A 26782-nucleotide genomic window follows, 5' to 3' on the forward strand; every position below is an offset into this window, starting at 1 on the left:
TATTTTAACAACACATTTTGGAGCGGATTCTTGGTACATAGAATCAACTGGCATCAGTGATGCCAGTTCTACACACTACAGAAGACCAAGGGCCAATGCAGAAAATGAGTGTGTAATCAATTGTCAGCACTTTTAGCTACAGCAGGTGAATTCAAACGGAGCTGCTGTAATCATCTTTCACTAGTTGTTATCCGGATCCTCATGCCTTGTTTGAAAGGGATCAGAGCACAATTACACTGTCAAAAGCAGTGTTTCTGCACTAGGCATTGGGTGTAAGGGCTATGAAGCAAACGTGGCTTGGTTTTAATGGAGGAAGTCACACTCTTGCCATAAAGCTCTACCCTCCCCCAACCTTTTGTATCTCAGCATCTGCACAAGCACCAGTGTTGACTGGCCCATTTTCCTAACCTCGTTTCTAAGTGTTGACAACAAAGCATGTCACTGCATTTAAATGTATACATAATAAAAAGAAAGGTAGGTTTTGGCTGCTGAGGATTATGGGTCCAATTCTGCACCCAGAATCCAATGCACTTGTGCATCTGAGGGCTAAATCCGGACCAAAATTTCACCATGATTAGAGCATCTCTTTACTGACCCATCTCTTTAATGATACCTTCCTGGAGATTCCACTGGGCATTTTGTCATGTAATTTACAGGTGAAACTGGACCAGACTTGATGCCAGAACTTGCGGGGGGGGGGGGGGGGGGTCTCGATCTAAACCTGTTAATGACCTATCTCCATAGTGGCTTGTATCATTGCCTTGCATCTGCACGCCCCTTTTTATCCTTCTCTCCTAGGCATTTGTAAAGCACCCATCATGGTAGTATCTAGGATCTGAACTCTGGTAAAGCTTGGCTCCAGATATGAAGCATGTGGCAGTGCGGTGTCATAAACCTAGATCCAAACACTCCAAACATCCAACCATGTGTCTTGCCTATTCTAGACAAAGTGTCCATCACCTCATTGTATGGGACTTGAGTTCTGGGGAAATGGGGTCTGAATACAGATTCAAACTGTGGCTCTGAGCTGTGTTCCTGTGACACAGAAGGTGTCTGGAAAGGTTTTTTTAAAAACAAATAAGGAAAAGTTTTAGTCAAAAGCTGAGTCCAGACCCAAGGGATCACAAGAAGGATGTTCCCAATTTTGGGCAGTCACTGTACTTGATAAACCATTAGAAACATAAAGTAACTCTTTGCAGACTTTAATCAAATCAGTGAGATACTGGAAATTCCTCTGGTTTATTTGGTGTTGTCATTCTTGGCTCTTTGGGAGACAAATATTTGCAGACACACTTAGAAACTCAGCCCATGTTTGCTAGACTGGTATGCAAGCCGGTGCAATGGTCTGGGGAAGGGATAATCCTCAGTCTCCCTCTTTCAGCCCCCCATTCCCTTCTAGGGTCATTTAACACACACAGGCTTACAATATTATAGATTCCAGCAAGGATTTAACTATTAATTCTCTTTGGGAAATTTCATGTGATAAGTCATATGAATTGCACTCCTTTGCCATTTAAGGATGAACTGTATATAATTTATTTCATCCATGTTTGGAAGTCTTCTTTTCCCCCCTTTTGAGTTTTGATGCACATTAGGTGGTATCTAAATCCCATTTACTAGAGGCAAAAATTTGAGGTTAGGATGGGATATTAAAAAAAAAAAAAAAATTAAAACTTGCATGTGGCAAGTTCCAGCTTTCTTCTGCTGGCCACAAATTTCAAACAGCAAAGTCTAAACTATTCTGAACTCTGGAGAAAAAGAGGAAGAGGAAATGCTACTGGGCTTGTTCCTCAGCTGGTGTAAACTGTCCAAGCTCCACCAGCTGTGGATTTGGCCATTCACTTTCACTGGGCCTAAATCCTGGGATGAAAACTCAATCGTACTTGTAGTGTTAAATCTTCAATTTACAATGAACGGATTTATTTTTTAACTTTCTTTCTGGCACAGATCCTCATCTGATCGATCCTCATAGACGGTCTAGGAAGGAGTACAGCAGAAAAGGGATCTAGGGGTTATAGTGGACCACAAGCTAAATATGAGTCAACAGTGTGATGCTGTTGCAAAAAAAGCAAACATGATTCTAGGATGTATTAACAGGTGTGTTGTGAGCAAGACACGAGAAGTCATTCTTCCGCTCTACTCTGGTTAGGCCTCAGCTGGAGTATTGTGTCCAGTTCTGGGCACCGCATTTCAGGAAGGATGTGGAGAAATTGGAGAGGGTCCAGAGAAGAGCAACAAGAATGATTAGAGGTCTTGAGAACATGACCTATGAACGAAGGCTGAAAGAATTGGGTTTGTTTAGTTTGGAAAAGAGAAGACTGAGAGGGGACATGATAGCAGTTTTCAGGTATCTAAAAGGGTGTCATAAGGAGGAGGGAGAAAACTTGTTCACCTTAGCCTCTAAGGATAGAACAAGAAGCAATGGGCTTAAACTGCAGCAAGGGAGGTTTAGGTTGGACATTAGGAAAAAGTTCCTAACTGTCAGGGTGGTTAAACACTGGAATAAATTGCCTAGGGAGGTTGTGGAATCTCCATCTCTGGAGATATTTAAGAGTAGGTTAGATAAATGTCTATCAGGGATGGTCTAGACAGTATTTGGTCCTGCCATGCGGGCAGGGGACTAGACTCGATGACCTCTTGAGGTCCCTTCCAGTCCTAGAATCTATGAAAAATAAGTTGGCATATTTACAAGAGACGAGGGTCTCTATCTAAGCTCTACGAGGGTAGGGAGCAAGAAAGAGAGAAACAAAGCGATGTCTCTGTATCTAGAGATGGAGAGAGAGAGAAAGAGTCTGTGTCTAGACAGAGAGAGGGATTAAACCAATAGGGCTGTAACAGGCTCCACACTGCCTCTGATAGCTTTTTAAACATTTACTTATTGCTGGAAGGTGCCTGTAGAGAAAATAAAGCGCTATCGTTACTGTGATGCAGAGGATTAAACTTTTCTATCTGAACTCAAGGGTAGATTCAAACCACAGAAAAGTAGGAAGTGGAATTAACTTTAGGTTTAATTCTGCAAGCATAATTTAGTGCAGCTGTCGTCACACATTTTTGTCTAAAGCAGTTAAAACTGCACATAGAAGCCTGAAAGCAGTTCATGATGATCCGCACAGCATGTAATTAGTACAAAATGTTTGTGCTGTACGGGGTGACTTGGAAATGTTATCTATTATCAGATCAGTTGCAGAGAGGAGTTACCTCCCTGATTCTCGTCTCGCCTTAACGTCTCCAAAGATCTAGAACTGCCTGTGCGTCCTCAAAACAAACCACAATGTGCTGATTAGGAAGCTTCTATGTGACTCTGCTGTGTTTATAATCATCCCACCAGCTATTCTGTTCCCCAAAATGGTAAATGGGAAGGCATTTGGTATAGTACGGTGGGGGGGAAAATCAAGAGCAACTGATTTCCCTGTTAAGTTACTGCCTTATTTTGATGTACAATTACAAGGTGGAGCAGAAATTGCTGGTCAGAGAAGTTGCCTAGTTAGGCATTTATTTACTGGTTTTCAGTGTCTGTGGGCTCTGTTTGTAGACATCATGGCCGCAATACCTTCGAAATCACACTGCCAACCTGTCCCTCTTTGGCATTACACAGGGCAAAGGGGCTTCCATCATTTCACCACAGGTCAATCATTTACATCACAAGAATGTTAATGACTCCCAAACCCAACAGAGTCCCAGTATTTCTGCAGGGCTCGTGTTACATAACTGAATGAGGTATGCTTAAGAGCTCAGACCAGATTCTGATCTCTGTTACACGGGTGTAAGTCAGGAGTCACTTCACTGATTTCAGTGTTACCACTCTGGGTTTACACTTTTGTAACTTGGATAAAAGCCTGTCTCTTTGTACCTTGTTGCATCTAGTTCTTGCAGCTAGCACAGCAATACACCTGATCTGTTTTTATGAGGTTACTTTTAAGAAGACTAGCAGCATGAGCGAATGCTCAGTGTTGGCATTCCACCAAAACGGGCAGCAGCCAGTTTTAACAATGATTTGAACAATTAGTATGATTATCAAAAATATCCCCATTCTGGCACAGTCACTGTGGTTCATGATGATCTACACGGATATTCTTCTCTCTCACTTATGACAAAGTTACCAGAATAACGGCAGTACTGAGGGAAATGCAATTCGTACATATCTTAGAAAAAACATCTTGAGCCGAAAAATGTCATAAGCCCTAATGGTCATGGAAATATTTACTATGTAAAGCCAGGGATCTCACGCTCATTTGCCCCTCTCAGGATTGCGCAGCGAACGCTGGCTCTGATCGATCCATCAATAATAGATCAAAGAGATTAATGAACACAGCACGGTCAAGATTAGACCCACAATGCCTTACTTTGATGCCCCCAATTCGGTGTTCTCCCTTGAATTCTTTGCCATTTTTCAGCCAGTATATGGATGGGGTGGGGTTGCCTGCGGCAGGGCAACGGAAGCGAACGGTATTTGCTGCCGGCACAGCTAGCAGCTTCTTCTCCATCCTTTCTGAACGGGTCCAATAAGGAGCACCTGAGAAGTGAAAGACAACACAAATAGGTTTATTTCTGTAGAACATAGCATGAAGTGGAGCAGCTGCTTTCTAAGAGGCTTCAGCATATGTGGAGTGGTAACTCAAATGCGCCCTGCTGTAGTTAAGATGAATTATACTGAAATACTTTCCAGTCAAATGATTCTCATATATGCAGACAGAGTGGTTGCATTTAAGACTTGTTTGCGGCCAGGTTCTGCTCTTGGTAACACCAGTGTAAATCTGGAGTAACTCCACTGCAATCAACCAGGCGAGTTATTCCAGACTAGGATCAGAATCTGACCCTCAGACTCTACAAATGCATACATGTAACTTCAACAGAATGGCAGCCAAGAACTGTGGGTGGCAGTAAGGTGTTGGAACCGTGAAAGTGTGATGATGGTCCAGCAATGAGCCAAGGTAAAGTAATGTTAGCAGAAAGCACTGAAAGAGTTTGCCTCTAAGTGAAGGGGAATGTATCCCACCCTCCTACAAAAACAAAAAAGACAAAAACCAAACTCCAAACCGGTTTATCATGTTTACTTTCTTAAACTACAAGTGGTTTTAGTTTTAAGGATTCATATTACCTTTGAACAAGGATAAGTTTTAAATACTGCTGCTAACACAAAATACTTCTATAATCTGCCTTAAGTAGACAGCAATGTTTCTTGGCATTGCTACAACCATTACATATATGCATTACATATATACATATTAAGACAGTGGCAGAAAATTTATTACATTGTGTGTATGAGGAAGGGGGGCACAAAAAGTCTCCCAAAGCGTGATTTCTGCTTAAGGAAACATTACAGGGTTGTATTTCTGGGTGTTTTTCACATCACCCTGTGGGCTACGTTCTGCTCTTTGATGCATGTGGCTCCCAGTGAAATCAAGGGGAGACACAGGTATACAGAATTTGTCCCTAATGGTTTGCAGTGGTTGGGAGAAGAAGGCAAGGCTGGCAGCTAAGATGATACATCGTCTAAGTCGAAAGCAAGTGTCCAGCAGCAGAACGCCAGCTCTTGAAATGCAGGGCATGCGAACCAGTTTTTGCAAAGAGGAAGACACGACTCTGACACAAACAGGGGACACCTGTGAGAATGGTGTTTGAGCACAGCAAGGCCTTTAAACTCCTCATGTGGCCTTACAGGCAAGAGAACCTCCTTGCCAACATTCTCAAAAGCACCAAAGTGGCTTAGGAGCCTATGTTTCATATGCCAAATCACCTAGGTCCCATTGAAAATTAAGTGTTTTCACTATTCCAACATCTTTCTGCCACCCCTAATGAATTTCAGTGACACTGAAAGTCAATGGGATTTTTGAAAATGTTACCCAATCTCTCCCTTTTTTAAGCCTTGTCTCCATTAAGACTTTTTTTTGCCTCAAATTTTCTTTCCTTGCTAACACAAGTGCAGACACCTGGGTGGGACCATTAGCATAGACAAAGCACTGTCTGCAATTTAGACACAGACAAGCCTAGAAATGCTTTGAGCAGGGTTTGACCACATAGGAGTAACATGCCAATGGCTGCCTAGAGATCTGTCTACATTAGGGCTCCAACCAAGGAGTTAAATTCCAGGCTCTGTCACAACTTGATTGTATACCTTGGGTAAATCACTTCATCACTCTGTGCCTCTGTAAAATGCAAGGTGTGGAGGGGAACATCAGTGACATTTGAGAGGCACCCAGACACTACAGGGCTGAGGACCATAAAGATACAGACCAGTAGGAAGCCTTAGTTGGGAAAAAAGACTTAGCATTGACGTAGCTTCACTGTACTTCGTACATCCTCTTGTGGGAGAGATTATCACAGTCCCAAACTGCCTCCCAGCAATGTTTCATCTCCACTGACGTGTTACAGACAGCAGCACAATAAAGGAATGGCGTCAATTCTCACCCAGCAGGAGGGCGCCAATGTTACTCTCATTTATTTTTCTCAGCTATGATGTGTAATCAAGGCTTGCTGCGACAGGCCAGCCATGGGTCAATAGTAAATCGCAGCTACCGTCCAAAGGATTAGAAACTACCTACTGTGCGTGTGCGTGTCAGCTCTGAGAAATGCTGCCACTTAGGTTTCCATTTCTATTGAAGCCCTCGATCATACTGGGCCTTTGCCCAGTTTTGTATCTTCTCATGGAACTAGGTGTGCCCAGACTGTAATCTCTATAACTTCATGCTTGGCTTAGTCCTGGAAAACTTGACTGAATGGGAGAGATCCTCAGCTGCTGTAAACTGTTACAGGTCCACTGAAGTCACTGACTATCTATCTATACCTTTGTATCATATGCATGGGTCCAAAAAGTACATCCAAAAAGTGCCACTTTTATTATATTAGCCAGGTAAACTTCTGGTGCAACAATTACACTTTGCATTTCCCCAAATTTAACAAACATACCTGAATTAAACTGGCTGGATGATTTTGAGGCTAAAACTGTCCATGTCTAACATGGAAAGTCCTCCCCTCTTGCTGGTTCTTTAATTCAGTATTTAATTTTAATTCCAGGAAAAAACTTTACAAATGCTGTAGAATCCCCTGGAGCCAACACCTAGCACTGAGAGTTATTTTTTCCTCTGTTAAGTTGCCAGCTTATTCCTCCCCCAAACAGACTGAGACCTACATAGGTTTAGCTCTTCATGTTTCTACTTGTATCTAAGAAAACAAAAACAAGGCTGATCTTACATCATAGAGCCCGAGCTGTCCTGTCTATAACAGCACACCAACGCCGGGGGCATGAAATCATTTTTTCCTGATATGGGTGCTGCAGCTTATCTAGTCTGAGCTACAAGAACTTGCTTGCAAATTCCTTGGGCACTTGCAGCACCTAACCTGCAAAGCTATGCCCCAAAGGAGAAAGTAGGGGATGGGATTAATTAGTGAGCACTTTTCCTCCACAGCCTTGTGCTGGGGCATCACCCCACCTGCATCCCTATGTGCCACCACAGAGGAAAGCTGCTGAAGACACTGTGCTAGCATTATGTCCCCCAGATTTCAAGGAAGTACAGCAGGAATGGACATGCCAGCCCTCCCTGCCCCCTTGGAGAGGTGCTAACCTCACCGGGCTCTTGCACTGAGTCCAGAACACACACTGAATCCATGCAGAGCTGGGCACAATCAAGCTCGTAAGGTAAACTTCATGGACTCAAATGTGACAAGAATTTCATCCTTTCTGTTGATAACACATAGGCTGGGATTTTCAAAGGTACCTAAGGGAGTCAGGTGCCTGAATCCCACTGAGTCAGGAATGCTTAACTCCCTTAGCCCCCAGCTGTGAAGTACTATACATATTATGGTTATAATCTAGAGTGCTTCCATTAAAATCACAGGGATGGTTACTCTGAATTTACATCATTGTAACCATGAGCAGATTTTGACACAGTGACTGTCTCTGCTGAAATTAGATTTTCAGTTGCTCAGTGCATAGCTCACTGAAGTGAAATGCACCTCACTATCTAATCTCCATTCCTTACTTTCTTCTACTGGGCACAGCTTTCGAAGGCCACAAGGGACCATTGTGATCCTTGCTAACCCCCTGTATAGCACAGGCCACAGAACTTCCCCCAAATAAAAGCAGATCTTTTAGAAAGACATCCTAATTTGGTTTAAAAATGGTCAGTGATAGAGAATCCACCATGACCCTTGGTAAATTGTTCCAATGGATAGTTACGCTCACTGTTAAAAACGTGTGACTTAGGGCCCAAGGAATTAATTGGCAAGCAAGTTCTTGTAGCGTAGGCTACATCTGCACCAGCCAGCATGCATTTTTAGCATCTGCAAACATGAGACACAAGTTCCACTTCATTTTAGCTGTCCTGCCTCGCTGGAAAGCCATCAGGCTGTGGGAAAGGAGATGGAAACTGTAGACTCAGGAGTGCACATCTCTTTATTTGCAGAGAACAGCTGTATTGTTTGCACTGCTCTCAACTCTAATTTGTTTTAACGCTTCATCAACCAGACTGCAGACCACATGGACCCAAATACTTCAACAGCCTTGACAACTGTAATTATGAAGACTAAATATTAAGGGCCTGATTCTCCCCTCATATATGCTTGAACAGCTCTCGCTGACTCCAGTGGGAGCTGCTTGTGCATCTCAGAAGTCAGAATCTGGCCCTAGCAGCAAAACCACCCCCATTTCACCTAGTTTTTAACATTACTATGCTGAGTAGACAGCTTAAGGCCCTGACCCCACTGGGATCAGAACTGTGCAGCTACAACCGGATTAAAGCATTTGTAGCAATAAGCAACACCAATAAAAGGAAATGTAGGAATTGTACAGTTAACATGTTCTTTGGAAATCAAACTTGGGTGCACAGCAAATGAACATGAGAGAGGTTTCAAATGCCATAAAATAACTGAGGCAGCGACCCTCCTCTGGGCATGGAGGTGTAATAAGATAGCCACAGTTCATAGGTGCTGGGAGCTTTGGCTTCATGACTCACAAAGCAACAGACATGTGGGGATGCTTCATGACGACTGCTCCTTGCCATGTTACACTTCATATGTGCTAGACCCCACAGCCTCCCCATTTCTACCTTCCCGAGTCTGGGGGGAGCAGGACAGGCCAAGGTTGAGCTCTAAACTTCCCAAGCAAAAGGAATGTCAGTCAGATCAAAATTCACTTAAAGACGCGTTTGAATTTAATGCGAGAAGTACAGGTTGCATCAATCACTGGCAACAAATACTGCCACCGAAACCCAAGGACATTTTATCGCTGGACATTGTGGGGAGCAGGATTGGGCCCTTAAAGCTCGTAAGGCAGAGAAGGGAGTGCAGTGGGCACCAGCTGGATCAGGCCCACAGTGATTAAACTAATTGCTCTATTCCATGACCTACCTCCTTCACTGGAGTCCTATTCCACATGACTGCACATTCACAATAGGACCTCTAAAATCTTGGGATCTCCTACGCTGAAGTCCCACCCCTGTGCAATTTGGACACAACTAGCATCAGGCTTGGCCTGAGAATAAATATCTATGGCAGTGTCCCATTTAAGGGGTGTTCATTCTTGCTATCCAGGGAAGCTGACAGAATACCAGTGCTTTTAGTTTAACTTGCACGTAGATCGTACGCTGCTAAATCTCTTCTGAAATGCAAATCACAAACCCCTGTGAGTGCTTGGATCACAAACCACTGAGGGCAAAAAGTGAAATTTTAAATAAATACCCTCTAAATTAACTCTGGGCAGTAAATCTACATTCACTGGTGTGAAAAACGGAACAGCAAATATTATCTAGATCCTTTCCCACAATCACATACTAAGCCTAATGATCCACTTTATTTGTCTAAGATTCTGGCCACCCATTTGAATGACCAATTAAAAAAAGAGGAGCGATACTTGAAATAATTAATGTAGCTGAGCGCTCATTTAACAATTAGGTACTGCCATGAAATTCTGCACCAGACAGAATCAAGTCTAATTGTGTAATTTCCCCATCTGACGCCTCTGAGTACACAGTCAGATTTAATTGGAGATTACATTGGTTCTTTGAAGGTGCTCCGGCTAGCCAGCAGGGACTCTGAATAAATAGATAAAATTGGGGGGATAGGGGAGGAGGATTTGAAAGAAGAGTTTTGTTTTCATTTTTGAATCAGAATAAACAGCTGTAGATAATTTAGATGCTGCAAGCACAGGATTGCAATTTGTAACTTGGCTGCAGCAAATCTGGGTGTGATTTGAAGTTACAGAAGCTATTCCCGTGTGTTTTTTGTTTAAGGAGGGGTCACCTCCAATTTTATTGTTAGGAGCAGAGGAAAGAGGAAAGGAAGATGAAAGTAGCAGAGAACTCCATGCAGATGCGTGTATGTGTCCCACTTAGAAGAGTCTTTGCTTTGTTTTCTAGCTCCAATACTGCCAGCCCCAATCATTCAAAAAAAAAAAAAAAAAAATCACAAATCAGGCTCCAAAAGATCACGAGATAGGCTTAAAAAAAACAACATTAAAAAAAGAATACACTTGGGGACGGATAGGTCTTATATTTCCCTTCTGGTCTTGGAAACCTTAGGGGGTCGCATTTTCACGCTTTTCTCTGCAGCCACGAGAACTAGAAACATAATTTAAAAGCCAAAACGAGAATGAAATAAGCTGAGAGTCTCACATTATCACATGACTCCAGGAACTGGAGCTTTAAGAAAAACTTCACATATTGTGAGACTCCTGATAAAATCGTGGACTGAGAACTAAGAGTCACGACATTTTCTCTCCTGTGGGGAAAACCTGAGAGAGAGTTGGGGAGGAAGCAGCGCCGCCAGGTTCCCATGGAGGACTCTTCTGTGGGGCACATCCCTGCGGAAGGGCAAGGGACTTGGCTCTTACATCGTATGGGTCCCTCATGATCCGTGCAGTTCTCCAGATCTCTGCAAGACGCATGGGACCATTTGTGAGGAAGCACTGGGCCTTTGTACTGATCTCTGCTCCCGCTCTGACTGCATGAGTCAATGAGGGGTTGGAGGGATAAAGAACAGACATCCCCCCCAGCCTGGCCCCTTTTCACACATGCACATACAGAAGGTTTCCACTAATAGTCATCATGGTTTTCACTGGCACGTACCTACTGCTAACTGCTTTTTGCCAGCGGGAAGTGTGGGGTTCAGACTACACATAAGGCTCTGGGATGAAGAACCCAGAATACACTGCCCTGGGAGTTAGGGGGAGACCTAGATGATCAAACAGATCTGTTCCATCTTTGGCACTTAGAATTAATGTACCACAGATGGTCATATGTCAAAGCATCCCATACAGCAGCAAAGGGATTGATGACATGGCTCCCATTTATGCAATAAACTCAGGAACACTGGACAAAGATTCACTGGCGGGTCCGACTACATCTGGTGGAAAAAGCACTTTCACGTTGCCACAGGCCACATGATTTCACAGCTTTCTGTTTTGGCACACTAGCCTAATTGACCATTGTATAGCCAAAGAGAATCCAGCTCTTCATAGCTAGGCCTTTGTGTAAATCTAGTGGTTACCTTCAGCTCTAAAAAAAGAAGCCCTAAAAGTCAAGGAGACCCAGAATACAAGCTATAAATACATGTAGCAAAACACGTGTGGTTTTTCTTTTTAATTTAAGAAAAATGTGTCCTTTTGTAACACCACACAGCCCGTGTTTTGTGACACCCGGTGCTAAGAGATGAAGCAGTTTACTATAAACCGCATTTAAAAATAATATCTATATATAAACCAGTAAAGAACTTTAAATTGTGTTAAATCAGGTGTTTCTCTAAGTCAGGGCCAAATCCTGAGTAGTGAGGACTACTTGCTTCACTTCCACTGGCTTTAAGGCATTAAAGGTGCTGAGTGTTTGTCAGGAGGTGCTGGTCACCTCATAGAAGCAGGCCCTTAACGAGCAGGTATCAGAAAACCACTAACTGCTGCCGATGGCTCAGCTGGCACCATAACTCCCAATTACTGTTCACCTCTTGCAAGACACTCTGGTACACATTTATTACAGTGGCAGACCTGTTTTACAGAGTCCTAGAGATCTAATGCCGTGGGTAGGAGAAATGTTCCAGTCATACTGAATTTCTGCCAAGGTACATAGCTGATTTGGAGTTCAAATACTAGACATATATTTATTAACACACACACACAGGCAATTTGCCTTGCAGAAATATAAAGTGCATAATAAAACACAACACTAACGCCTCTGAAGCATGTAATGATCCAGATTAATGATATTACACTCAAAGTACCAAGCACGAAGGTTGTAAGAGCCTCACTGGAAAAGGAAAACAATGTAAGGCTCAGATTTGGGGCTGATTTCACCCTGAGTATTCAGAGGGTGCAGATCAAATGGGGTTGTTCTTGCCTAGGGCATCAATGAATCTTACCTATGGCTGCTCCTTCCCTAGCTAATAAAGAAAAAGCATTAAACTGGATTAAAAAAAAACAAAACAAACAGGCTCAGATACTTCATTGGTGTAGAATCAGTATACCTACACTGAAATAAAAAACACTGGTAGAATGAGTTTGCCTGAATTTAAATACAAGGACAGGTTTAATACTATAGTTCAAGAAGCTGAAGCGATAGGTCAAATCTATCTAGATTTTTAGAAGGTCTTCATCGCCCTCGTATTTGAGCATAAATATAAAGACCTTATAATAAATATCTGGCCTGCCATCATTTATGAACTTCTAGAATCTAGAGCACATATCATTATGGTGGCTAGGTACCAAATCTAGGGGAATTCTTATTTCCAATGCTACAGGCTATCACCTTCAACTTTGAATGAGGTAAGAGACCTCCTTAGAGCACTTCAAAAGGTAGGTAACGCATTCCTGTTTTACAGACAGGGAAACTGAGGCAGAAAGCTGTTCTGTCCCTTGTCCAGGGTCACCAAGTGAGTCTACAGAACAGATAGGACAAGAGCTCAGCATGATTGTGTCCTATCCACCAGGCCACACAGTTCCCCGTATACATTCTGGAAATCTTCTGTTTTGAATAATAATAATTATAATAATATGCTGTACGTCCTATATGGTAATCAATGAACACAACACCTTCTTGAGTGGAAATAGTATGAATGATAGCTTTGAAGACACAGACTATGCATTCCATTACCTGTGTCTTCAGACTCGTCATCATCATCTTCATCATCACCCGATGATGGAGAATCTAGAAAGGGAAGAGAAAAAAAAAGTCACTTGTGCTACTATTACTGGTGTTTCAGTATTTCATTTTCTTGATACCATTACAAGAAACAGTAGATCAAACTCAGTCATTTTTTTAAACCACTATGGAGCAGACTTTCAAGAGGCAGCTTCCATACCCACCTTCCATAACTGCATTTTTGGGCATAAGTGAGAGGATTTTCACATTTGTCTGGGGAATGGAGATTGATGGATAGATACCACAGGGGTGTGCATGCCAAAATGGTGGGGAGCTGCAGCCCTATTGAAAACTAGGCACTATGTGTCTCAGAAACTCTTAACTGCAGGGCCTTCCTGCGATTTTTTTGCTGTTTTCTGCAGAATCTAAGATTTCATCCAAGAGAACAATAAAGGAAGCTCTCCTCTTTTCCACTGCTATCAACTTTCCCATGCAGAAGAGCTAACCAAACAGCAGAAGTAGCAGAAATGTGAATTGTTTCCCCTCAATCTTGGGTTAAAGATGATCAGTAAAAAAACCAAAATAACCAACAACCAACCTCCTTCCCCTAAGACTTGTGATGATTTTTTTTTCTTCTTTATGATGGCTAAAGATTGCCAGAAAGTATTTTTCCCAAGAAGGATCCTGCCTGGTTATTTCAAATCTTAGATATTCAGGTCCAGATGCTCAAAAGTATTTAGGGGCCTAACTCATGGTCCAGGTTCCTAAATATTTTTGAGGAGCTGGACCTCAGCTCCCGTCTAGGCTGAAAGACTCTGAAGCCCTGATCTTGCAAAGACTTATATATGTATAGGGAGATATACTTCTCTCATAGAGCTGGAAGGGACCCTGAAAGGTCATCGAGTCCACCCCCTGCCTTCACTAGCAGGACCAACTATTGATTTTGCCCCAAATTCGTAAGTGGCCCCCTCAAGGATTGAACTCATAACCCTGGGTTTAGCAGGCCAATGCTCAAACCACTGAGCTATCCTTATCAACATGCATAACATTAAACACTGTGAGTAGTCCCATTGACTCCACACTGCTATGGGATCATGAATGGTGCATTACATTAAGCATGTGTGTTAAGTCTCTGAAGGCCTACAATGACTAGTGAACTAGTGCAATGGTGAAATCACAAGAGCGATTCAGTTAGAATTTTATTTCCTTTTCATTTCATCTTCCCCACCCATATTTTTCTGACACAGACTCTTCTCACCTGTTCTCCAGAGCAGGTCTTTCTAGTAACACTCTTGGGAACGGAGTACTACAAAGAGGAAGATGCTTGAGATAGAAGGACAGGGAAGCCCCCCATTTATCATGCTGTAATGAAGGCACCATGCTGCAGTTGTGACAATCAGGAGACATGGGTCAGGTCTACATTACAAATTTGCAGCTGCGCCTCTGTAGCACATTTGGTGAAGGCGCTTTAAGTTGAAAGGAGCTCTCCTGTCGGCTTAATAAGTCCACCTCCATGAGAGTTGGCAGGAGAAACTCTCCTGCCGACACAGCACTGTCTACATGGGGGGTTAAGGTCAGCAAAACTACGTTGCTCGAGTGTTGATTTTTCATACTGAAGTATGTATGTAGTGCAGATCCAGCCTAGGAAAGCAGGTACTTTACATAAGTGCAGCTCTGCCTGCCAGTGGAGCTGTTAAGTGTTTTCATCTCTGGAGACTCAGCACACACATTTGCAATGGCCAGGTCATGATGCTCCTACAGGCATGAGAAGCTGAACTGCAGTACCTGGGGGGGGGGGGGGGGGGGGAAGGGGCACAGCTGATCTGTATGTCTTGCCTGTTTTGTGCTGCTCTAGAGAAACACAGGGAGGGAGGATTTGAGGGGAAGCTAGGGTCATGGCCAGGGCGTCCAATCTATATGGATGTACTGGACAAAACCTTCCCAAGGGAAGCACATGGCAGTCTTCTGCAGCTACTACAGCTCAGAAGATTTCTGACGGAATAATTCCCTGGCTCCAAACAGTGCATGTCATACAAAGCAGCTGCTCTCTGGCTCTGCCTCTGGGAGCCACAAAGTCCTGACCACGCAGAAGGGCTTTGAAGTGTCTGGGTGCCAGGTGGGATCAGAGACGACGTGTAACTCTTGGGGTGGGGGGCTAGAGACAGCATGAGAGTGGGTGGGCTCTGCCCTGCTACATCAGCACTTCAGGGAGCAGGGCCAAATGGAAGGCAGAAATGGGGGGACGGGGGGAGAAGAGACGTGAGGTCACACGCCACCTCTGGGTGGTATCATGCAAGGGAGCCACTGCTCCCACTGCACCTTGCGGGTGCGAGGCCCAATGAGGCACTTTACCTCCTCACTCCCCCAATCACACAGTTGACTAACACTGAGATGGTCATACCAGATCCAACCAATTGTCCGCTACTCCAATACCCCACATCCAATAATGGCCAGGATCAGATATTTCAGATGTAAAAACCCCCATAACAACGACGGACTAACCCTGTTGTTAGCTCCTCTCTAAGCTACACAACCCCAATCTTTCAAAAATCTCTCCTCATATCCAAGTTACTCCATGCTTCTAGACACTTTCACTACCCTTCTCTGGATCTCTTATTTTTTGGTTATATCCTTTCAGCAATGGGATATATTCTTTTTGAGACCAAACCAGCACATGCCAGGTGAGTGCATATCACTAATATGTAATGTCTTTATACTATTTTCTGTATTCACCTGTCATTTCACACCGCCTAACACCATGTTTGCATTTATTGAGCTATCTACTAAGGTTGTTAGTTCTTTTTTCCTGAGTGGCTACTGTTTAGAAACCACCAATCAATAAAATTATACCCTGAAGCCTGTTTGTAAGGCTTAGCATTATTCATTGCCTCTTACTTTAAATAATTGCCAGTAAATATAAAAAAGGCATAATATTATGCAGCTGCTTTTACATTTTGATACAGCCGTAAAAGAAATTGGCAGTAGATTTTTAGGCAGTAGGAAATTCTATGAATGTTCAACATGTGGCCAGAAATGTAATGCATCCAATTTAGCCAAAGTCAGGCAGAATATCCTTTGTTACAAGATGAGCTCTTGCAATTTCTGTATCGTCTTCTATCCAGCTGACTGATAAATACAGTGAAAAAGCTAACAGAGGTATTACTGTTCTACAGAATCTGGAGAGACCTGCAGAAATATTCACTATATAGAAATACAGGCATTACCATATTGCATTAGATTACTGGGGGGGCATCATACCTAACATCCTGTCTTTGGCCCAGATTCATTTAAGCACGTGCACAACTTTCAGCATGTGTCTAAGCCCCAGGACTTAAGTCCCACTAAAATCCCATGGGACTTGGTGAAAGTTTTGCATGTGCTTGAGTGCTTTGCTGAACTGGGGCTTTTGACAACATCTGCTACAGACCCTGATGAAGGCAAGAACATGACCAAACGTGCACTGCTGCACAAGGGAGGGGGAAGGGGTAAAATCCTTCCTGACCCTGCATCTTGAAAGCATGAGGTTTGGTAATCCTTATTTTGGCATGCATGATTATAATGATATTTATATGCTTTAAAATATACCAGTCTAAACTGGGGGGGGAGGGGGAAGAGCACATTTTTAATTAAATACTATACTTTGACAAGAAATCAAACAGATTTTGTGGATGGTGTTTTTCTTTCCTCTCAGGGTAAGTGTTATTACCTACAGAAAGAAAAGGTCTGTCTCATCTTACTCACAATGCTGAGTCTGTTCAGAAAGACTAGAATCGAGGTTTTAAAAATGGGTGTCTAAAGTTAGGAGACTACATTCATATTCAGGTGCCTAAAGAAGTGGACTGAATTCAGAAGTGCTGAGAGTTCCAGACTGGAACTGAATTCTGTGGGAGCTGCTGGGCACACACTACTTTTGAAAAACCAGATCACTTGTGTCAGTGCCTAAATATGATAACAGGACCTTAGCATTAGGCACCCATTTTTGAAAATCTTGGCCTGGGGTTTTCAAAAGCTGCATTTTGGTACTGTGAGAAAAGAGCAAGTAACCTGAGATCCTGTCCTGCCAGGACTCCACTCACCCATCAGCTCCAAGGGCAGTTCTGCGCATGGGAGGATTGCAGAACTGGAGTGTCAATAATTGGCATGCAGGATCAATTCTGAAGATTTATTTATTTTAAGACGGATGTAAGCATTACTGTTTGCAGGAAGAAAATGGGGCTATCCCTTCTTAACTAGTGAACTGCTGAATCCCACCCCCACCCAGGGTCCTGTGTTTTAAAGACTACGCTTAAAAGGTTCTAAGTCTATTCATACACAAATCTATTCTTTAATTAACCTTTACGGTACAAGGCAATAACTTTGAACCTGATTTCCAAACCACCTTAATGAAAAACCTGATTCATTTTACTCCTTGTGATGGAGGGTGTACGCCTCACACAGGCCCAGAAAGGGTTAATATGGACCTGAGAGGCCAATTATGGTACCTGGCTGCACCTGGAAGGAAAACCAGGCTTAACTGATCATGAAGCCCAGGTGAGCAGGAGCAAGCTGGTTAGTACAAAGCCAGAAAGTTAAAAGCAGAAGAGAGCTGCAGGGAGAGAGTGCGCAGTCACTCTCTCTAGGAACAGGGGAAGAAACCGGGAGGGAGGGGAGAATAAACCCTGGGATCCTAGCCCTGAAAGAAGGGTCAACCCAGGGAAGTTGTGGGAAGAAAGGCTGGGTAGGAAGAGGCCCAGGGAAACACTGGCAAGGGGACTATGTAAACCATGGCTGACAGTTATAGGGTCCCTGGGCTGGAACCCAGTGTAGAGGGGAGTGCCTGGGTTCCCCTACCCACCACTGGCAAAGCGGCATGAGCAGCGTCAGGGGCCAGAGACCTGACAACAGATCTAGGAACTGTTTGTTGAACTTTGTTACCCCGAAAGGGATGGACATTAACATAGTAATTTGGTCCTCCTGAGTAAATCTAACGAGGGCCTGGAAGCATCATTAAGAAGGAAGCTCTTTCTCAAAGAGACACTAGGTACCTGTACCATTTATTAAATGAAAAATTTTAATATGCATGTCTATAAATTTAAAGGACCTACTTTTGCTCAGTTACAGAGTAAACTCCAGTTTGTTACTACCAATACCAGTGTAACGCCGAGTAATTATGGCACATAATCTTAGCGAACAAATATTTAGATATCTAAGGAATTCTAACTAACCCTGGTGTTACTTTTAAAATGCAGGAATGTAAACCCCACTCTCAGATTACAGTCTCACTCTTGGAGTTGAATGCTAAGCAATCACTAATAATTATGAAGAAACATAAGCGAATATAACAGGCGCCACTAGTGCCACCCAATGCAAAGGCTTCAAAGTTTAAAACAAACATGGCTGACAGCTAAAACTGAAACTCCCACATTAGCAGCACTTTGGTTGTAATGACACTGAGCTAACAGAATCAAAGATGCATAATGCTGGCAGAATGGTGGTTCAGGTTACTCACTTGCTCTCAAGCTGTTATTAGCTATTATTAGCCAAGAAGAAAAACACAGGGGCTTAAACTTTTAAAAGCACAAGATTATCAGTCTTTCCACTATTAAAAACAATTTCTCACTTTACCACTTTTTGGTCTGACAGCTGTTTCACTTGATTGTATAGCCAGCTGCCCTTTCCTGCCTCTGTTGCTCCTTGAACTCAAAAGCCTTGAACTTAATGTCACTTTAAAAAAAAAAAAAAAAAAAAAAAAAGATTCAAACATTTCTAACAACCTGAAGTTCCCTATTCCCAATAATCGCACCTAGTTAAAGAAAATCTCTAAGGCCAAATACTTCTTTAACTATTTAATTGATATGACCCTGAAATGTTCACAGTGATCTCCAATAACGTTCAATTAAAATCAGATGTTTGTCAAGATTCACTGAAAATGTCTTTTTCCTTAAACAATTTGGATTTCACTATTTGTATCATGTTCCAGCTTTGAACCCCCTCTGATGGGACTGAGTGTATGTCTCCAGACTACATCTGTTTGGTTATCACTTTGGGTGCAGGGGAAGAGTGACTTGGTACTGTAAAAGGTTAGGGACAAATTTTCAAAAGTGGGTGCCTCCATTTTTGAGTGTCCAATTTGAGACACCCAGGCCAATATCCGTAAAAGGTATTTTAGGCACCTAAATACCTTGGAGGATCTGGGCCCAGGGTCTAGTTTATCGAAATGCTTGGCACTCACTACTCTGAAGGAAATAAACAGAGATATGGGCACTTTGAACCTAGGTGACCCAAAAATCAGTAGATTACTTTGAAAATCAGGGGTTCTCAAACTGGGGGTCATGACCCCCAGAAGGTCGTGAGGTTATTACATGGGGGGTCATGAGATGTTACCTCCACCCCCCAGATGTTGCTTTGCCTCCAGCATTTATAATGGCGTTGAATGTACAAAATGTGTTTTTAATTTATATGGGGGTCACACTCAGAGGCTTGCTGTATGAAAACAGGTCACTAATACAAAAGTTTGAGAATCACTGCCTTAATCTATTTAAATCAGGATTATTATCAACTAATGACACTGATGTTTATTCAACCACCTGTCCAGCAGTTTTCAATAATGATGGGTGTTCTTAGCTAATTATCTACTAATTACTTGTCAGAAACTGAGACATTCTGGCACCCTGGAGTTCAGTAATCTATGTTTGGAGCAGTTTATGGTCATCCAGCCCTAATTATCTTAATCATGCTAAAAAGGTTAGGCAAATGACAGTAGCTGTTTCATTGATACATACTTATTTGAAAGTTTTGATATGTTCCATTTAATGCCATTGGAAACCAGGAGTCCATTTCCACTAGAATGAGAAGGGGACACTGCACATATTTGGGGCACGTACTCTGGATGTCAGCACACAGACTCCACATGAAGCTGTCAAGTGGAAACCAACTGGTGTGAGGAAATGAGGGCGCCCAAGAGAAATGTTATGAAGAACGCTTAGCAGGAAGGGCAAAACAGTCCATCAGAACACCACAGAGCAGATGGAAACAGCAGTTAATGACAGAGGGATGGAAGGGGCCAGAGGGAATAAGATATACATTTTTAACAGTGAGAGTAATTAACCGCTGGAACAATTTACCGAGGGTTGTGGTGGATTCTCCATCACTGGCAATTTTTAAAATCAAGATAGGATGTTTTTCTAAAAGATCTGCTCTTGGAATTATTTTGGGGACGTTCTATGGCCTGTGCTATACAGGAGGTAAGATTAGATTATCTCGATGTCCCTTATGACTATAGAATCTGTGAAAGTCTGTGTTTCCACCCTGTGTGCCAACATTAGCGCAAGAAGGATGTAATAATAAATTTAATGCCCTAAGATTAAGTACCAGATTCCCAAATGGATCGTGTACAAAAATGATATTTCTAAAATTAATCTGCAAAATTACGTCATGTGGTTAAGGAGGAAGTACTGTCTATCAGCTAGAACTGGGGATTAGTAGTCAGGACTCCTGAGTTCTATTCCTGACTTTGCCACTGACTTGCCCCGTGACCCTGAAAACAAGTCACTTAACCTCAGTGAGCCTCAGTTTACCCATCCATAAAATACCTCAAAAGGGTGTGTATCATTTAAGGTACTTTACCAAGTACTGTGAATTAAATATCTATAAACATTCAGGGGAATTTTGGTTTTAATCTGTATAACAGCATATCCAAAGCTCCCATGATATGAATCTCCAGAATCTTACACTCCACACAGAAAAGTGGTTTCTACTTTTGCCTACTTTGACTTTGCCAAAAATTGAGAGTTCATGTAGAAGCCTGCAGAACATAGAGAATGAATGCAGAACACCAGCTGTGTTGGCCATCTGTAGAAGAATAAAAAACAAAACAAAAACAAAAAATGTACATTACAGCACTCACCTGTTACTCTGACTGTAAAGTTACCTAGAACCTCACTGGAATGCCGTGGCTTGCAACTGTATAGCCCAGAGTCATCATATGACACATTAATGATCTTCAACAGTTTTTGTCCAATATGAGTTCTGTTGGTCGGTGCAATCCCAATGCCATCTTTGAACCAGAAAACTGACATAGAAGAGCCCTGGGTGTTACAGGAAAGTTCAATGGTATCTCCACTTCCAAACACCAATTCCTCCAGAAAGGCAGTCTCGCTCCCCAGATATTCTGTGATGGAGAAGAAAAAATAACTAAATAAAGCAGGCATCAAACACTGATGAAAGAGCCTGGCATGACTGATGACAGCAGCCATGGCACCTATATCCTTGCTAATTTCATGCACATAGGAGCCAAGAGACGAAAACTGCAGAAATGCCATCAACTGGTGACAAGCAATGGTTTACCTTAGTCAGATAACAGCATTCAGCACCGTACAGGTGCTGTTTAGACCGAGTACAGGCAGTCCTTGGACTTACGACACAATTGGTTCCTGAAAATTGCATCTTAAGTCGAAAATGTCATAACGCGAATTTCCCACAGGAACAATGTCGGATCGAGCGTTGTAAAGTCAAAACCAACGTCGTAAAGTCGAAACACAATGACAATTTATAAACGTCCGAAGTGCCATTTGTCGTAACTCAAACGTCATAAAGTTGAGGACTGCTGGTACTTTAATAGCTCACTTAGAGGTACTGACTTGGCACCAAACCCTGCTTGCTTTACTCACTGTGAGTAGGGTCAACGAAGTGAATGAAATTCAAGCAAAGTTGCAGTATGAAAACAGTAGGTGCTGTCAGTGAAATAAATGGTTCTGGAATTGCTGCCACCAGGTTTACAACTTGTTCCCTAGAGCCTCACATTGCAATATGCCAAAGGTCAACAGGACTGAAGCAGGACTAGGCAGGATTGGGCCTTTTGGGGTTGGGTGTTTGGTGTTTTTTTTTTTTTTTTTTTTTGGCAGTTGTGTCAGCATTGCCACTACAAAGCCTTCCGTCTTTTTGAGGTTTGTAATTCAGCTGCAGTCATTTTCTGTAAGCTGAAGCTCACTACATTAGGCATCAGGCCTGGGGCTTTGTTTCTCTTTCTTCAATTAAACAATATGTTATTTTGGCCAATTTTAAATTCAGGTGGTTTTTGTTTTGTTTTTTAAAGAAAAGACAAATAGTTCATGAGGGAGGATGATTTTGGCTCCCTTATTTGTGTATCTTATGGCAAATGGATAACCCAAGGTTAATATCTAGGGTGAAATCCTGGCCCTAGTGAAATCAATGTCAAAGCTCTCACAGACTGCAAGAGGGGCAAGACTTCACCCCTTATGCTAATGTATGATCTTTTACTTCAAAACACTTTATAAGCCACTATGTGTGTCTTCCCCTCTGGGAAGGGGAAACATGGGGGCATCTCCACAGCAAGTTATCCAAGCTCTACTCCTGCTGTTCTCCTCTTCCCAGAACTTCCCATTCCTGCTGCTTGTCAGAATTAAGCGCTGCCCTCCTCCTGATCCCCCAGCAAGCAGGAAGGCAAAAAATAATAAAATAAATAAATAAAAATCACAAGAATCGCAGTCATGCACACACAGCGCCATTGTACAGCTTGCTTTCTGGCAGGGCTAGAGAGGCTGTCTCCACTCCTTCTTGAGGCAGGAAAAAGCCAGAAAAATGGCCAAAATGTGGGATAGCCTACAAAATGCAGTGCAGTGAGGCTATATTCTTATGTGGAGTCATAACCACATATGATGCTGCATGCTGGGTGGGCTGGGGCAAACAAATAAGTCCCTGACTTGAAGGGCTCATGGTCCAGAGTCCAAATCCTAGTCCCCTGAGAGTCGCTGCACAGATTTCAATGGGGATACTCACGTGACTAAGGATTTGGCCCTTACCGTGGTCATACTTTACAATGTAGAACACACACAGACTGGCATATGGTTAGTACCACTGGAATGCTTCATGGAACACATGGACCTTAATGGAGACTTTGTTTCAGAAATACGAGGTGGTGTGATGGTGCACACAGAATGGGCGAAGGAGACTCCAGAAGAGAAGGTTGGACAGAGCACAAGGGGCAGGAGGAGTTTTTAAAGTGAAAGTTAACCAACCCATTCAGTAGCTCTGAAATAGCCCCTGCATTCAACATGGAGCAGAATTTTATCTATCCAGCCAGCCAGGAGCTGCACAGACAAAACAAACCTAAGGCTGGACACACGGTATCTAGAGTCAATCATGGTGTTCTGAAACACAAGGGCTTGTGGCAACAATGCTGCAGCATATTGGGCAGTTCCTGTAGTAGATGCTGTTGTGTTTAATTTTATGAGACGGTGACAAAAGAAAATAAGTTTAAAGCATAGAAGTTTCTCATAGGTAAGCTGTTTGTTTAACTTCCATCAATTTTAACAACAGTTATACATACACATTGAGACTGCAATTCCAGGGCCTGATTTTGCACTGGCATTGATTTTACACTGGTGTAACTATTTACTTCAACAGCGTTACTCCCAGTTTATACCAATTAATTAGAAGAATTAGTAAACTGCCACTGAATCTCGAGGTGAAACCCTGGCCCTGCTGATGTCAATTGCAACATTCCCACTGACTTCAATGGAACCATTCAAAGAAGATGGGTCCAAACCTATGATTCAATTTAAATTTGGCTTTGATCCTTGTCCAGATCTGAGGAAGTTCAGGTCTGGATTTGTAATTGGACATCAGTGGATCAGATCTGCAGCTGGTGTACTCACTGCAGCTAAACCAGCTGACACAGGCTGAAGATCTGGGCCTGTACCTTTAGGTTGTCCTGTGGCAATTAAGTGTTATGATTAGAGCTGGTCAAAAAATTGGCCTCCCCTGGATATTTTTCATGTTCAGTGGAAATTTGAATACCAAAATATTTCAGCCATAAATGTAAATACTTAAATTTATAAGTGCTGCTCAGTTTTATGGAAGTTGTAGGTCAGGTGCCTCATGTTCCCATTCTTCTTTATAGGCTTCGTGCTCAGACAACATATCCATGATGCACCATAGTCTCCGCTCTTGGAGCGGGAGATGGTACATCATGCGGGTCATTGGCCATAGCCCCTCATGGGAGATGTCATCTGGCTGGGAGCTTGGCCCATAGAGGAAAATGTGAATATGAGGCAACCAAACCAGAATCCCCAAGAGGTACTGCAGCAACATTCACAAACTGAAATATTTCAGTTTTCAAGTGTTCAGTATTTTGATGAAAAAAACTAAGTTTCTGCAGAAAGCACACACTTTGCATGAAAAATTTCGTTTGGTCAAAAACCCAGTTTCCCACTGAACAACAGTTTTGTGGGGAAACGTCTCCCTGACATCAGACCTGTGAGATCCCTGGGAAGAACACAGCTGAGGAAAAGAAACACTGCTAGCCAGTTAAAGATAGCTTTTCCGTTTTAACTATGAATTTCCTGGGTTTTGCTGGTTTGCACCACAACCTGAGTATTACTTCAATAGCGCTAACTTCTGGCCTGCAATGTAAGGACCCCATATATAGCTTCACACTTGCAAGCCTCAGTACTGTTCTTTGTCTATTGACCTTGATGGAAGTTCTTGCTATTTTAATCCATTAGAAAACAAACCCCATGCAGCTGCACAATTCATCCATATAAAATACATGGTTTTACCCAAGTTGTTTGCCAAGTGATCAAGACTTGTATATTTTGGCTTTTATATCATAAATTCACCAAATGGGAACAAGCCCAGACAAATGCACGCTGCACTGAATGGAACAGCCATTTAAAAATAAGCCTCCCTTTTAAAGTGATAATGAAACTGCTTCATGACAAAGTGACAATGAAACTGTTTCATAACAAAGTGACAAACTCTTTTTACAAAAGTCATTTTGGGGTTACTGTAATAAAGGACACATTTACTCTACGCTCTGGACTGGCAACAGCTGGGCTCTAAGGTCTCTGCTGTGGCCACAGCACCGTCATCCGTCATTTCTGACAGCTTTGTTTTGGTGAGGGTTGTTAGGATGGTACCTTGCCCTTCCCCCTACAATGCTGCCCTACTGGATCTCAACTGAGTTACTTAGCTATATCTATCTATCTATACACATTTTATTAATCCATAGGGACAATGGAAAATAGACAGGTCTGTTTTTCTAGGCTTCTTTTCTAGTTTGCTTATAGACTCAGACTTTAAGGCCAGAAGAGATAATCGTGATCATCTAATCCAGGGGTCAGCAACGTTCGGCACGCGGCTCGCCAGGGTAAGCACCCTAGCGGGCCGGGCCAGCTTTATTTATCTGCTGACGCAGCAGATTCGGCCGATCGCGGCCCCCACTGGCCACGGTTCACTGTCCTGGGCCAATGGGGGCGGTGGGAAGCCGCAGACAGCACATCCCTCGGCCCACGCCGCTTCCCGCCGCCCCCACTGGACCAGGACGGCGAACTGCGGCGAGTGGGGGATGCGATCGGCCAAACCTGCCGCGTCAGCAGGTAAATAAACTGGCCCGGCCCGCTAGGGTGCTTACCCTGGTGAGCCGCGTGCCCAACATTGCCGACCCCTGATCTAATCTGATGTCCTGCACAGGCCACAGAACCTCACCCACCCGCTCCAGCATTAGATCCCTAACCTCTGGCTGAGTTACTGAAGTCCTCAAATCATGGTTTAAAGACTTCAAGTTACAGAGAATCCACCATTTACACTAGTTTAAACCTGCAAGTGACCCGTGCCCCATGCTGCCAAGGAAGGCAAAACCCACCCCTTCCCCAGGTGGTCTCTGTCAATTTGACCTGGGTGAAAGTTCCTTTCCCGATACCAAATATGGTCATCAGTTACACCCTGAGCATGTGGGCAACACCACCAGACAAACACTTGGCAAAGAATTCTTTGTAGTACACCTCTACCCTGATATAACGCGACCCGATATAACACGAATTCAGATATAACGCGGTAAAGCAGTGCTTCGGGGGGTGGGGGGGCTGCGCACTCCGGTGGATCAAAGCAAATTCGATATAACGTGGTTTCACCTATAACGCGGTAAGATTTTTTGGCTCCCGAGGACAGCGTTATATCGAGGTAGAGGTGTAACTCAGAGGCTTCCCCATCTAGTGTCAATCGTTAGAGATATTTACTACTGGCAGTCGCAGATCGGCTACATGCCATTTTGGGCAGTTTCTCTGGTCTTCTCTCCTGGGAAGTGCCTAGCACAACTTTGGGATCTGTCAAAATAATCATTCCGGGCTCTCTAATCTTGCAACATCTGTTACTATAGTTATTTATTTGTACTATGGTAGGGCCTAGAGGTCCCAATAGTGACTGCAGCCAAACACAGTAAGAGAGACAACCCCTGCCACAAGGAGCTTATAACTGAAACAAGAAAAGACAAGCATGGGAGACTGGAAGTGTTTCACAGATGAGACACTGAAGCGCAGCTGGGTTTAGCGTGCGGGTGCTGGGAAGTGTTGGTGGCCTATCCCTATGATATACAGGAGGTCAAACTGAATAGATGATGTGGTAGTCTCTTCTGACCTTAAACGGTACGACTCTGAGTGACTTGCCCAAGGTCAAAGCGGAAGCTTGTGGGCACAGCCAGAAAATGAATTCAGATCCCTTTTGTCCCAGTCCAGTGCCTTAACCACAAGACCATCCCCAATCCAAAGAGAATACCATTTTCAATGCCCTTTCTTTCAAAAACTTTCATGAACTATTTTATTATAATTAGGTCATAAAACTCCTCCCACAAAAGAAAAAAAAATTAATTTGGGACTTAAATGACCTAACACTGTTTCTTCAAAATCCATAGACAGTTACAAACAAATATTTTCAGAGGTATAAAT

General features: G+C 43.0%; 1 protein-coding gene across 2 annotated transcripts in view; it reads right to left on the bottom strand.

Moving 5' to 3' along the window:
* The window catches only part of FGFR3 (fibroblast growth factor receptor 3), a gene marked incomplete in the record, with an annotated part of 76650 nt that overhangs the window by 24268 nt on the left and 25600 nt on the right, over nucleotides 1-26782 (bottom strand). For both annotated transcript variants that reach the window (XM_034772655.1, XM_034772654.1), the window contains 3 exon segments: nucleotides 4344-4513; nucleotides 13074-13127; nucleotides 20947-21210. In XM_034772655.1, coding sequence (XP_034628546.1) covers nucleotides 4344-4513; nucleotides 13074-13127; nucleotides 20947-21210 — 488 coding nt within the window.

Source organism: Trachemys scripta, chromosome 5 (genome assembly GCF_013100865.1).
Source record: "Trachemys scripta elegans isolate TJP31775 chromosome 5, CAS_Tse_1.0, whole genome shotgun sequence".
Taxonomy (NCBI): Eukaryota; Metazoa; Chordata; order Testudines; family Emydidae; genus Trachemys; species Trachemys scripta.